General features: G+C 38.7%; 1 protein-coding gene across 2 annotated transcripts in view; it reads left to right on the forward strand.

Annotated features, from left to right (window-relative positions):
- RAB3GAP2 (RAB3 GTPase activating non-catalytic protein subunit 2) overlaps window positions 1–14,822 on the forward strand; it is a 73,219-nt gene that overhangs the window by 18,190 nt on the left and 40,207 nt on the right. The window contains exons 2-8 of one of the 2 annotated variants that reach the window (XM_074949231.1): window positions 2,554–2,621; window positions 7,260–7,392; window positions 8,837–8,918; window positions 12,459–12,506; window positions 12,654–12,729; window positions 12,879–12,980; window positions 14,221–14,320. In XM_074949231.1, the coding sequence (XP_074805332.1) occupies window positions 2,554–2,621; window positions 7,260–7,392; window positions 8,837–8,918; window positions 12,459–12,506; window positions 12,654–12,729; window positions 12,879–12,980; window positions 14,221–14,320 (609 nt within the window). The remainder of the gene's footprint in view (window positions 1–2,553; window positions 2,622–7,259; window positions 7,393–8,836; window positions 8,919–12,458; window positions 12,507–12,653; window positions 12,730–12,878; window positions 12,981–14,220; window positions 14,321–14,822) is intronic. The other variant, XM_074949232.1, reaches the window with a different exon arrangement.

A 14,822-nucleotide genomic window follows, 5' to 3' on the forward strand; every position in this document is an offset into this window, starting at 1 on the left:
TGGCTAAACAGAGTAAAAGAAGCGGTTAGAGGCAAAAAGCATCCTATAAAAATTGTAAGTTAAATCCTACGGAGGAAAATAGAAAGGCGCATAAGCTCTGGCAAGTCAAGTGTAAAAATATAATTAGGCTGGCCAAAAAAGAATTTTGAAGAGCAACTAGTCAAAGACTAAAAAACTAACAGCAAAAAATATTTTAAGTACATTAGAAGCAGGAAGCCTGCCAAACAATCACTACATCGGCTCAATGTGCAGGCGCAGTCAAAAAAAACAAACAAACAAAAAAAAAACCCTAACAGAATATTAGGAATCATTGGGAAAGGGCTAGATAGTAAGACAGAAAATACCATAATCACCTTTGTCTGGCTTGTCCTTGTCTGTCCCTCCACGAATACAAGTCGATGCCACACCATTCTGTTTTGTTGCAAGCACGTTCTTTCCATTTCTGACCAAAGAATTTTGTCGTGGGATCTGCCCAGTGCGTTTTCGATCTGCCCAACGGTCGCTTGTGATCTCTGGGGATGCAGGTTGACTCTTTTTGACGACTGTTGGTAGGGATATGGTAGTTGTGAAAGAATTCCTTGAGGCTGATTAAAGGAAGAATTCTTCTAGTTCTCCACATGTATGGAGAATATATATACTCACGTATAGGTTCAGTGGTAGGGCAGAAGTTCAATCCCTTGCAGAGTAGATATGTCAGTTCAGATTAGGAACAGTCTTGATAAATTGATGATGTTGGTGTGTCCATGTGATGGGTCCTGGTGGTGTAGTTTCTCCAGGAGGTGGTGGTCTGTTGGATGTGGAGTTGTTGTAGTTGGTTTCACTTTTTGTTTTTGTGTTGGATTGCTGTCATCAGGTTTTTTATAGTTGTTTCGAGTTTCCTGCATGATCTCCAGATTTCCTGAGTTTTTTTTCTTCCAGTGTGTGGGAACATGTGGTGATTTCTTGTTTTGAGGTAGTCTCTTCTGGAGTATGTAAGGTTCAGGAGAGATGGTTTCTCAGTTTTTCTGAGGTCCTTCTGCAGAGCTTCTGCAGGTCCTTCAGCACATTTGGAGTTGTATGAGTGGTCAGAGGGTTATAGATGGTGAATCCTCTGGGGATGGTGTTTTTCTTCCGTCTGCTTAGGCAGTGGATGTCGCTGTTTAGTCTGGGTTCCTTCTTCATGTTGTGAAGTTTCCATTTTAAACGGCAAAATGCGATATTATCCATTGTTGTCTGCAGTGTTGGTCCCAGGATATGAGGAGGAAAAACCCTCCCACTGACCTCACATGCCTATTTGTCACATATCACCCCACCCTGGAGCCCGTGCGGGGGTATCATCAAACAATTACAACCCATACTTGGTGGGGACCAAATCCTGAAATAAATCTTTCCTGAACCCCCTCTTCTGGCCTTTAAAAAGCTCCCCAGTCTTGCCAAGCTCATAATTGGAAGCAAGCTCCCCACGGACCAGGACACCAAAGCAGCACCAGAATAACAGATACAAAACCTAGACATATCTCTACTGTATGACGATCTGTGTTCTCCACAACACACCTTTCAAGATCCATGAGTCCTACACATACCTATCCCAACATGTGATGTACCTTGTCCAGTTCACCAAATGCCCCAATAACAACTATGTGAATGAAAACCGACAATCACTATGCTCTGAAATGAACTCAGACAGAAAAATTATAAAAGAAAAACACACTTTTCACAAAGCTCTCTCTCCATATTTGATCTCAGTCCTCATCCTCTAAGGAAGCCTGCGAACTTAAATTCATAACTCTTCTGGACCCTAAAAATCATGGACTTAGCAGAGACACTGGTTTTATGGCTCATAACAAAAATTCGTAATGCACCTTACTGCCTGCTACCCTTAATTGCCCCCTTCATTCTAAGTAGTCTCCTACAGCATGCCTGAGCTCTTTACGTTTCACAATCTATCCCACGTTATATTTAGCTGGGACGCTCTGGTTACCTTCTCCAGACCTGAGGAAGAGCTCTGTGTAGTTTGAAAACTTGTCCTTTCCACCAACAGAAGTTGGTCCAATAAAAGATATTACCACTTGTAATTTTTGTCAGCTTCAGGTTGTTTTACAGAAATTAGCAAATTACTCTTCACAGTACGTTGGTGTTGCTCCTTATATGGCACATGTGGAAGCTGAGAAAAAATGAAGTTGCTTTGTCTATTATTTGTATTGCCATAGCACCAAGAGGCCCCATTGAGGGATTGATTTACTTGCTCAGAATTATAGGTGGAGTGAGTCTGAACTGGGATTTAGATTCTGATGTTCTCTGCTCCCAATCCTGTGCCTAGACCACATCTTTATCTTGTATTTAGAAATTATACTTATGAAGTGTTAAAAATAAATATAAATATCATTCATGAAAAATACAGCATGCTGCATCTTATGTTTCAGGATGCATGTGTTGATTGCCTTTATTCTTAGCTGTACCAAGTGGCTATAGGTCTGATATAAACTGTGATGCATAGGGGGAAAATGCCCTTCATAATTAATTATTTCCTTCTCGATGCTGTAGTTTCATGATTTTTTATCTTTTTGTTTAAAGTAGATAAATCACAAAACTGGGAAGATGATGGCTGGGGAGCCTGGGATGAAGCAGAAACACAAGAACCTGTAAGTCTATATGTATTCACTTTTATCACTAAGATTTGTCTTCTCTCAAAGAATCTTTTCTGTTGGTTTAATTTGTTGAGTAGTTTTCATGTGGCCAAGATGGCACTTGACTAATGACACTGTAAATGGTGCTATTTGTCCATAATTTTCTTTAACTGAGTTTTTAAGTTAATTATACATTACTCACTGTGATAGTGACGTGCACCCTCAGGTATTTGGCTCTCGTGTGCCCACAAGTACTTCTGCTGCACTGCTCTGGGGGAAAATTGCAGATGTCTCTTTGCCCTAGACCTATATGTAGAGTGAAAGTTCCAGGTTAACCTTTCTCTGCCTCCCTTGAGAGAACAGACGAACAATCCATTTTAAAGGGTGAGATACTAGGGCCATGTCTACACTTACCAGAGATCGACGCTTCTGCGATTGATGCAGTGGGGGTCAATTTAGCAGGTCTAGTGAAGACCAGCTAAATCAACCGCAGAGTGCTCTCCAGTCAACTCTGGTACTCCACCGGAACGAGAGGAGTAAGGTAAGTCAACGAGAGTGCCTTTTGTTTGGTTTGTTTGATAGTTGGTTCATGGAAGATAATTTGCCACTTTTGGTTCACTCCTGCATGGGAGGCATTCACACCTGGGGGCTGCAGCTTCATCAGCTAATTCAGTTATTACGGAGGGTTATCTAGAGGGAAGCAGAGCAGACAAAGACTTCAGGGTAGGTTGGCTCCTAGAAGAACTCTGGAGCTGGGAGGGGATGGATGTTGCTGAGTAGGCCAGTGAAATCTAGGAAGGGGAAATGAACAGAGGGCAGTGGGAGAGGAAGGGAGCAGAGCTGGTCAGAGATGACTTGATGGGGTACATTACCATTCTCTTCCTCCCTGGTGTCCTCCTTGAAATGTTCTTCCTCTCTCCACTCACCAACTTGCCCTCACGGCCTCATTGCTCTGCTAGTAGCTTCCACTCAAATCCTACCTAGCTCTCCATGATAAATGGGGGGCTGCTTACTCCAACATTAACTCTCCTTCTTTGGGCCTCATCCCTCTGCCCCCATAACTTCCTATTGGCTCACCAGCTTTGCCAGGGTCTTGATTTTCCTCATAAAGCAGGGGGAGTGAGGGTGTAATCAGGTATCAGATTCTCTTCAGCTGCTGCTGATCACACCTGTAGCTATTGGGCCCCAACCTCCAGGTAGTATCTCATATTTGGATATATCTACACTGCAAAGAAAAACCACAGCACCGAGTCTCGGAGCCTGGGTCAGTTGACCCTCCCCACTCACTGGGTTTCAAAGCCTGGGCTCCAGCCCAAGCACGAATGTCTATACTGCTGTTTTTCACCCCACAGCACAAACCCCACGAGCGTGAGTCAGTTGACCTGGGCTCTGAGACTCAGTGCTGTGGGTTTTTATTTGCAGTGAAGGAAACCCCTGTGTCATGCAGCTGCTGCCAGGGAGCAGCACTATCTAGGGGCAAAAGAGGGAAAGATTAAAAAAAAAAATACTTTCCAAAGGGTGGGTGTGTGTGTGTTTCTAAAGAGGAAGGGAGGGAAAACAGGAAACAACCTCCAACCCTAAAACTAGAATTCTCTTCTTCTGTTGTCCAGGGCTTGAATTTGAAAAGTTCTTTGGGATTAAAAATAGCCTTAACCACACTAATTATCTTTGGCTTTCTGTACAAAGGGTTTATTTTACACATGATAAACTTTCCTTGTTATTCAAACTGTGCTTTGTTCTAAGAGGAAGAATTAGTCAAAGTTCTTTCTTGGGTGTATTAAAAAGCTTTGTGGCCGTCTTGCAAGGGCTTGAAAAATGGCTGCAACTTGCTACTGTTTAGTCATTCTAATAGTGTGTGTGTGTGGGGGGGGTAGGATACCTGGATAGATAGACTGGGCCCTAATTCTGCAACTAACTACAGGTGGCTCCTTATTGAAATTGATGACTCTTTGTAGCTGGACCCCTGCATGTGTCTGCAATGTAAGTTGCAAGATCAGAGCCTTTTTCTATAGTTCTAGAAATTGCTTTCTTACTGGAGCAATGAATCTGTTTCTCTTGTCTCATCAAGGACAAGGATAATCAGGTTGATGATGGGCAGCAAAGGGAGAAACCTCTTTCTCATCTTCAATTCCTTTTGTTCCACATTCTTCCTCGGTATAGATAAGTGTTAGAGGGCTTGCAGGTGTGCATATACAATACAGATCAAACAGGTAATTGATGGATAGGTACATATTTTGTATAAGTATACAGAGGAAGTGAAGTCATTCATATTTGTCAGCCTGTCCATTGTTACTCCCTAAACTGTAGAGGAATTTACTAGCACCATTACAGTATATGGGGACACATGCAATGACATTGATACATGGAAGCGTCAGATAATTGACATTTTACAACTGGCTAGGTGCAGAGGCTAGCCATCAACAGGATGTGTAAGTTACTGCAGTCTACCATCTGCTGGACTGGCAAAGAATAAAGAGAGACAAAAAACTCCTATTGGAGTTGAAATCATAGGGATTTAGCGTGAAAAGTTGCATGGCACTCATGGCTGTAGAATTAAATTACTTTTCTTATATTCCTATTCGCCATTTACACAATACAGAGATTTTGTAAATTATCTTCATTCTTGTTGTCATTTAAATCATTTAACAAAAGTACCTATCTTCTGGTCACGTGAGTCTGTATTTGAGGATATCTGGGTTTTTTTTCTGAAAATTTTGAAATAATGCTGTTTTCCACTGGTTACATTAGAAATTAATAAAAACACAAATGTATTCTGGGAGATCTGAACATCCTAGGTAGATGTAAATACAGTGAGTGTGTGTGATTAAAAGAAATTGAACAAGTCTTAACATCTAAAGACTAATATTACAAAAATTGGGGAAAAGTATGAGATCTCATTCTAGACTGATCTTAATTTGACTGGGCTGGCTAACTTGAGGTGCGGGGGAACCTTTTCAAACAAATGTAAAACTTGATGCATTCAAAACATATGTTTCAACTGCTCAAAAGTATATGAATGAATACTGGTACGGTGTGCGCACTATTGTTAACGCTGATTTTTTTGCAGATGAGCAGTTTGTATGTAGCTCTTTGCATATCTGTATATTGCTATTTGCATTCCATCCCTTTGTTCTTCTAAACCACTTCCTTCCCAGCAGTTCCAAAAATATTATGTAGAAACAGTAACTGATTTTAAGCTTAAGTTGGTAGAACAGCATATTTGTCTACACGGGAGTCCTAGGTCAAAAACTCAGTTTTAGGGAGAGACTGGGGGGAGCAGAGTGTATATTTGAACTGTCCTGCTTCTGTGAGGCAGGATGCAGAAGGAATTCATAGTAATCAGTGATAGCATTGTAACTGGAGGATCGTACGCTTAATTTCTTCTGCAGGTCAAGCTCAATGCACATACCCAAGGCTCCATGTATTCCTTTGTTTGCCCCCACCCAACTCTTTGTATTCCATCCTCCCATCACCACCTGTTTCAGGGGCTCCCTGCAACCCCTCCCCTACCCTCTCTCATGCTAGGGATTCTGTGTATGCCATCATTCTCCCCCGATGCAATAGGCTTTTTCTATTCCCCCATTCTCTCTTCCCATGCCAGGGCTGCTGTGTGCTCCCCTTTCTCTATACCATTCTTGTTTTCTTTATCTTTCATGGTGTCAACATTTTAAAACTGTATTGGGAGTGTGGGCACAGCTAAAATCCCCCTCCCCCCCCGATAACTTTGACAAAAACAAAATAATTTTAATCTCAATTTTCCACAGAAAATTTTGATTTGCACCAGAAATTTGAAAACTGAAAAATGTTGTCCAGAAACCAAAGACATTTGTTTTGGGGGCATTTGGTTTTTCAATTAAAAAAAAAAAAAACCCAAAATTTTCCTCTGAAAACACACACTTTTTATGGAAAACTTTTAGTTGAAAACCTAGTTTTCTGTTAAAAACAGGTTGGATGGAAATTTTTTTTGACTAGGCCTAATTCCCAGTTCTTACTGCCATTGCTGTGTGAAGCAGTACTGTGTAACTACGTTTCCTACTTTTTGCAGGGTTGTGATTTGGGAGCTGTTCTTCAACGATAACATTTTTGGGTACATGTGTGGGACACTCTTTGGTGTTTCTCACATTTGAGTTTGGTTTCTGAAGCCCCATAATCTGTAAAGGCACAGGGAGAGCAGGATTGTTGAGTGCAATAACCTGAATTTAGTTCTTTGTAAGTAAATATATTTTCCAAACAGTGGCGTTACCTTGGGGAAACTCCTTTCATGTTGAAAACTGACCACTTTATCCTCTCTCTCTCTCTCTCTCTCTCCCCCTCCCGGTTTCTAGTCCATGATAGTACTTTAACTCTCATTCCATGTCTGTTAGGGTCCTTAATTGTCTTTGGTGAGAGACATGGCTTTGAGAATCCAAATAGCCAACTAATTCTTCTTTATGTGCTATTTTGTTAATATGCTAAAAGAATTATTGTAAAGTAGATAAACCTGACTTGTGCTGTTCTGCAAGTTTATACCGTAGTTAAACTGGTGTCTGGGCATTGAGTACTAGATTAGTTTTGAGAGAGAGCAAGCAAGGCATATGTGTGGTTCTAAAAACAAACAAACCAACCAACACCTTTGAAAATCATTGCCTACACTAACTAAAACTGTGAACACAGGAAGAAGAAGAAGAAGAAGAATCTGCTTGCAAGACACAGACAAGTTACTGGCTTCAAGACTGTGTGTTATCCTTATCACCAGCAAATGATCTGATGGTAATAGCTCGTGAGCAGAAAGCTGTTTTTTTAGTGCGTAAGTATGTAATGCACATTTTGTACTTATGGCCCAGTACTTAAATTAGTGAACAATTGCAGTTCTTATCATAAATCCCTATTTTCAGGGATTTTAGTATGGTGGACTATTTTATGTAATACATGTGATGTATTAACTAGGCACAAGCAGATATGGCAAATCTGAAGTTTCAGCCTTCTCTCAGGTCCTTTGTTTTTTGTAGATCTGAGTCATTTTAACAGGCATAATTTGATAATATATACACCATAACTATCTTAACTCCTGTAGTTTTGCTTGCAGATGTTACAATTAATTATGCTTTTTGGACAAAATCTCTGGGCTGTATTAATTTTATGTTACATTTGCTTTTTATGTTTAGTGTTAATTTTTGTGTTTTCTTGTGTTTACTTTTTGCCAGAGAAAAAGCTTTAGCTAAACTGACCTGAACTCTTGGTGTTGTTTTTACAGGCTTTTTACTTTGACTTAAAAACTATATCCACGCAGCAGAATGTGTCATTGCCAGTATGGTGGGATAATAACTTGTAACTAAATGCTGCAGAAACTGAGATTTCTGAAAATTGGAATGATTGCATTTTCTTAAAGCCATCAGCCCATATTTGTTGTTCCCCACAGAATCATGCATGTCAAAAACTGATTAGCTACTAGTTTCACATAGTTAATGGAAGGACAGAAATGCACGATGCGTGTAAGAACACCTTCCAGCTAATTGAAGTTTAACAGAGCTCCTATTGGTTCATGCATAAGGAAGTTATCCTTTGGCTCACCTGGTGGATAGATAGCTGCTGCCTCTGAACCATTGGGTGGCATTTGTTCTAATTTGTCAGTTTTTAGGTGGCATATAGATAGCACATGATGTACTGTATTGTATCTAGTGCTGTGATTTTTACTCTTCGCTAACTCTGTTAGAAACAATTAAGTCTGTTGTGATTTCCAGTGTTACTATGAAGTGACTAAAGGAATTATGAAAATCAAATGTTTAGAACTAGTTAGATTTGCCCACTTTCCTCTGTGTTAACTCAGACTCTAGGGTTTTCATTTCATTGTGGATAACCATACCAGGTAACAGTGTTTTGTACTTTCATTGCACCTTTCATCTGAGGAGCTCACTGTTTGAAGTGAGCCTTACGGCTCCAGTAAAATAGATTTGATGTTTTCATTTAAGAAAATATAAATTAGTCAGCTGAGGAGCATGGAGAGGGGTGACATGATGTGCAAAAGGTCTCACTAAGTGGTAGAAGTGAGAAAAGAATCCATAAGTTGTGTTTCCCAGTCCCCTCCTCAGATAAGTAGAACATACTCCCTTTCTATCGTAAGAGGTTTTTTTTAAACTGGTTACTGACCTAAACGTGTTATATTGAGGAATATTAGGAAAGGAACTATGTTGCTTTTGCAAATTACCTTTTAACATCTTATTCTTTATGGACAATGCCTTTTTTAATGTCAGCAAAATGGAAATACAGCGACAAGGGGAAGGAGGAAATGCAATATGCTGTTGGTTGGAGTGGCTCTCTGAATGTTGAAGAAGGGTAGGTATTGAATTCTTAGTTTATCTGATTAAAATGTCACTATTACTAATTAGTTCTTTGCTCTTTTTATCTTAAATGTACTTTACAAATAGTTTGGAGAGAGGAAACTGACTAAATGATTTTAATCACCATTGGTTGTTTATACATTTCAACTTTAAGAATTCTGGGCTGGAGTAAGTTACGTGGCTAAAAATAGTGCCCAAATGCAAAAGCCACTTGTTATTGGGAGTGAGATTCCAGGGTGTGATTATATGCAAATTACTGGGTGTACATATAATTATAATAAAAATATTTGTTCAAAGATCTGGACTGTCACAAAACTGTTGTAATTCCTTAACCTAGCAAGAAAATAAACTGAACATCTACCGAGTAGAATTGAATTTTTCTTAGGGGTGTGGGAGAAACTTTTTTATTCTGATGTGCTGGGGCTGCAGTCAGAAGTAGTCTGTAAGGATCCCCTCCCCATTTTCATACCATCACACCAATACTTAAACACTTCAAGTCACAGGCATAGAGCATCACTCATATGATGTAAAGACCTTCTTCCCCCAAGATGCTGTGGACATGTTGCATTTGTTGTCCTCCTACTTCTGATCTTGAAGGTCCATGGTAAGTGGCCTGAGTGCCTAAGCTACTTTTGAAAATGAGATTTGGGCTCCTAAGTTACTTTGGTGTGTTTGAAAATTTTACTTCAAGCCTAGCTTTTGGATTTGACTTCCAATTATATCTTGGCTTTGATTTCAATTAGTCATCCTAACCAAACTAGCCAGAGAGAATACAGCATTTCTTAATGCTTTCTCTTCTGCTGCCAAGAAATATTTCAGTTGCCCCCTTTCCTCACATGGTTCAGGTATTTCAGTAAACCATCTTAGGTTTACCTTCTTGAGTTGCTCTTTCCCCCTCAGTGCTCTTTCCAACACCTGCAGCTGTGTGTCACAGTAACAGTATGTGCAGTATGATGGTTAAACAGGGAGCTGGAGATGTTGGTTTATCAAACCATGTGAAATTTTGGGTAGGAGTCACGAACCCTTGTTTAAAAACTTGCTACTGCCATGCATCTGAGCTGAGTTGTCTTTGATAAATATCACAGCATGCATCTGGCTTTTCTTTGTTTCCTTCCCACTATTCAAATAAAATGGCCTGTTTCACAGAGGCTATTCCTTTTTACATTAGTAGAATCCCTTTCAGTATGTTAAAGTCCCTTGAGGGAGGTATTTCTTTAGATGAGGTGTGATCACTATCTTTACTGCTCCAGTTAAGGGTTTGCAGGTGTTTCAAATAGGAGAGACTCCAAATTCTATAGCAGTGTAACCTAGCCCTCTTATTGTAGCTACATATAGTGCTTAAAGACTGATTTCCCCCCCCCTCTTCCCTCCCCCCCCCAAATATTTTCCTCAACTGGCAATCCTCTCTGTTCACTAAGCTTTGCTTTTACATATGTGGTTTCACTCAATTCCTTAATCTTATAAAATTTAATTCATTTAAACTGGTGTCAAACTTGTATTTAGAATATCTTCAGCTTTTTTTAATTGCCAGCCTTAGTCACTTTCCTGTTCTTGTGGGAATAGAGCTGACGTATTATGCCTGCAGAAACTGTTGTTTCAGATGGAATTTACACTTTGAATGTCATTGGAAATGTCACCTAGGGCTGATACGCTATCTGTTTCATGGAACCTTTTCACTTCTATTAAATGTTTCCATAATAAATTTTAAAGCTTTATTTAATGGTGGAAATAAAATCTGTGTCCATATATTGGAAAATGAGTAACCAAAGTGTGTGTTTCTTGCCGTCTCTGATTTCTGTTTGTCTCAAGGAAACCTTGACTGTTGTCTGCTTTCTCCCGCCCAAATTGTGTGTGCATGTCTTGGAAAACGCTCTTCTGTTTGTGGTGCTCATTATTCTTATACAGTAAATGCTTGCTAATTACGCTGGTTGGAGAGACCCATTGCAGCCTAAGGAATTTTTGCAAATTACTAAATGAACAAACATCATGAAAACAGAGTTCTGCATCAGAGTGTACTTTCTTAATTTGTTTTGGACAACTGTAGTTTAGTTTTAATTCTACTTCAAATTCATAATTTGATTCTACTTAGTATATTACTAAAAGTACCCTAGTAATTTTGCAAACAAAGTGAAGCCTTTGCTTCTCTAGAGAGGCACTGTACTGTTAAATCTTCACTAAGGAGCGAGGTGAAACCCAATGACTCTTTGTCAGATGGATCAGGCCTATGATGATCAAGGTGAAAATTAGCAAGGTTCTCCCGTATTTACTTTTCATTTAATCCCTATCTACTTTAGCAGCAGAGATCCTATGTGTTTTTATAATTGTATATTTCTCTTGAACATTTTTTTACTTATTACATCATTATTCTTTATAGAGCATTTCATTTGTTCTTTAAAATGGGAAATGTGGTATATGAGCACAGCAGCTTGCTATTTTGTTCTGTACTTTTTTTTTCCGATAGTCAAATTACTTTTCAAAACCTGTTTTGTATATCCTCAATCTGCTTTTCTCAAAAATCCATTTGTTCTTATTCAGAACCCTTGTCATAGCACTCACAATCATTTTAGATATAATCATGTAATTTCTGGATCCTAAATCCAGATTAGCTGATTGCTTACTATGAAAACTATATAAAACAGTTCTGTGCAACTTCCTCAGCTGTGACAGTTAAGATCCTAGCTCTCATTTGTCTCTAAAATCTTTATGATCCTTAACCTATTTTTAGTGGTCAGTTGAAAACTAAAGATAGCATGTCCTTGTCTTCAATTTTCAATAAACAGCGTCAGATTTCTTATTTGTTGTTCAAGCTTATTTGAGCAATCATAGATGGATTTCCTGCATTCTGCACTTAATGGATTGGTCTGCCTTTTCTGCAGTGTACATCATTGTTACCTTGACTGCAAAGTGACTTGTTAGTCTTTGCCTTTTAGTAGTGATGTACAGAAAGCATTTACTGCATTAGTTTATAGCCTCTTTTTTCCTTTCAAATTTCAACCCTATTGCCTTTTTTTTTACTATGACTCTTGTCTAGCATAAAATAGAACTCATTTTCAAACTTCTAAAACAGTTTCTGTTTCTGTTCCTGTGGCGTTCTATATTTCTAATATGTTTTTTACATGCATTGTTGTTCTATCTGCACCAATAGTATGTTAATCTTAAAAATCTTCCTGTGGACTGCTACATAGCATAAATAATACATAATTCTGAAAAAAACCCAGAAATTAGGATTTTTTTCTTCAGGATCTTTGAATAGAAATTACAGTATACATGGTTTATAAAAAGCCCCAGCAACTCTCTTTACTCACAATATGAATTGTGTATAATTTTACAAATATGGTTGTATTAGTATTTTGCATAATATTTTACCTCATTATGTAATCATTTTTGAGTCTTAATACATTTTTAAAAATATATTTAAGTTATTAAAATATATTAATAAGACTGGCAAGATCTGATGGGTCGTATAGAACTATTGTGGTATGTAATTTTAAACTGGTTGGCATGAATGCTTCATATTTTTATTTTCTGTTTCCAGTGAATGTGTAAGTAGTGCATTGTGCATTCCACTGGCAAGCCAAAAGAGGTAAGAATAGACTTTTTAGCAATTCAAGCTTCTGCCTTCAGATAAATGCATGCTAATCCTTTTAAAGTCAATGGAATTTGTGTATATTTGAGAGCAAAATTAGTTTTTTCCCTTTAATTTGTTTTGGTTTTTTTTTTTATGGGACAGGAGCTCCACAGGCCGTCCTGACTGGACCTGCATCGTGGTAGGTTTTACCTCTGGCTACGTCCGTTTCTACACTGAGGTGAGTGTTCTTTCAAAGTTCAGTTGCAAAGTAATGATGTATTGCTGTAACTTGTAAACTTTTATTTCTGTAGCGCATACTGCAAGCCTTTCCTAAGCAAAGGTGAATTAGTGAATAAATATTCATGTTAATTATTCTTTCTTTCTTAGACTGGAGTCCTACTTCTTGCACAGCTCTTAAATGAAGATCCTGTCCTGCAGCTTAAATGCAGAACCTATGAGGTTCCAAGACATCCTGGAGTCACTGAACAGGTGGTGTAGCAGGCTATTTCAAAAGTAAAATAGTATTGTTTCAGGATGTGGCATGTTTCCTTCCTACGTGAATCCACTAATATGTGTTTAATAGTTTTTGACAGGTGGAAGATTGACCTGAGCAAGAGATTAGGGATATGTCATTGTAGAAGAATCCTCAAACCAGCTAAGTCATAAAGACATAGACAGGAAAGCAGCTTTTCTTTCCACTTATTTTTGAGGCGTATGTTTAGCCCCAAAGCTGAGAGAGACATTGAATTACTGTATCACTCATGTAAAAGAGGGCTTCATTTGTTGCCTGTGTTTTCCTTTTATGTGTGCGAAATATAGTAGTAGTATGCTTGTGGATTTTCAAGGGGAATATGCAGCTTGGCAGGTTCCAAGAATTGCATGGTGCTCTAGCAGATGACTTAATATTCTTTTATCTCTCAGTAAGATTACTCTGGAGACAGCTGAAAAGTAAAAAAAAAACAAACAAACAAAAAAAACCTCCAAAGAAAAAAGTTAAGACTATTTTGGAGGTAGTCATAGGAATCTGCATTCCATTATGCCGTTTCCTATACAGGGATCTTCGTAGAACTTTGTTCAAAAAATGGTGGAAAAGCCCACCATTCTGCACTCTGCTGAATTCGAATTCAACATGAAAAAAACTAGGAAGTATTAGAAAGTTTATCTTTATACAGGTGTTCATCTATGATGACAATTTAGCATGACGTGGGCCCAATTTTGAAATATGGAGGTTTTAACAAGACATCTAAATCTTGCAGATGGACATTTGGGTTTATAAAATGGGCCCAGGTGCCAATTTAGACCCTACTATAGATAATAGGATTTGGGTCATAAATCCTTTGATATTTGCACTCTAGATAAACCCCTACCAAGGCGACCTTTACAAGTTGCAACAACTTGTATGTTCTCTGCTTAAACCCTTAAAATATAAATAGATGAGGGGCTTGAAGTTCAGTGAAAGCAGACAAAATGTAGACCGTAAATACAGAACTGCGTCTGTATTTGAATAATTGTTAATTGTATGCTGAGATGTCGGATAGTTCTTTAAACTTCTTTTCTTTGTTGCTGCATGATATTCCATTGTGCAGAGTCTGTTAGAAATGAACTGTTCAGACAAAACACTTGTTACCTTGCATTATTTACAAAGCTTTCCTTCAGAGAGGAGAAGTGCTAAGTTGACATAATGATGGTGAAAGTGATTGTCTCCTTTACCTCATTCTTTTTAATAAAGAATGAAGAACTGAGTATCCTGTATCCAGCAGCAGTTGTGACAATTGATGGTTTCAGCCTCTTTCAGTCCCTTCGTGCTTGTCGTAATCAGGTAGCAAGGGGTACGTCTCTGATAGAAGCTGTCTATTGCTGTGACCTACAGTAGTACTCGTACAGGCAGTCCTCGACTTTACGACGTTCGACTTACGACGTTTCTGAATTGACACCCTGATTCGACTTACGACAATTGGTTTTGAATTTACGGCGCTCAGTCCTGCAATGAAGTGGATTGCGGTTCTGAGTTATGATGTTTCGACTTGTGACACAATTTTCAGGAACCGATTGTGTCATAAGTCCGAGGACTGCCTGTACTTACAGAAGTCTGTTTGTTACATTGTATGTTAATACAAAATCATTTAAAATTCATGTTAATTGTATCAGACTGGAGTTGAAGCCAATATGGTTTGTCAGTTTTATACGGCTTATAGTTATGTGAAGGAAAATATTTTTGAGAAATGCACTTCCTCAGAATACAGCTTGCTTGAGGATGTTGACTGGAGAAGATTTGACTTGCTAGTATGCAGCCATCTTAGATGCACCTTATCAATGTCTAGAGGGGTCAGC

The sequence above is a fragment of the Natator depressus genome, chromosome 3 (assembly GCF_965152275.1).
Source record: "Natator depressus isolate rNatDep1 chromosome 3, rNatDep2.hap1, whole genome shotgun sequence".
Taxonomy (NCBI): Eukaryota; Metazoa; Chordata; order Testudines; family Cheloniidae; genus Natator; species Natator depressus.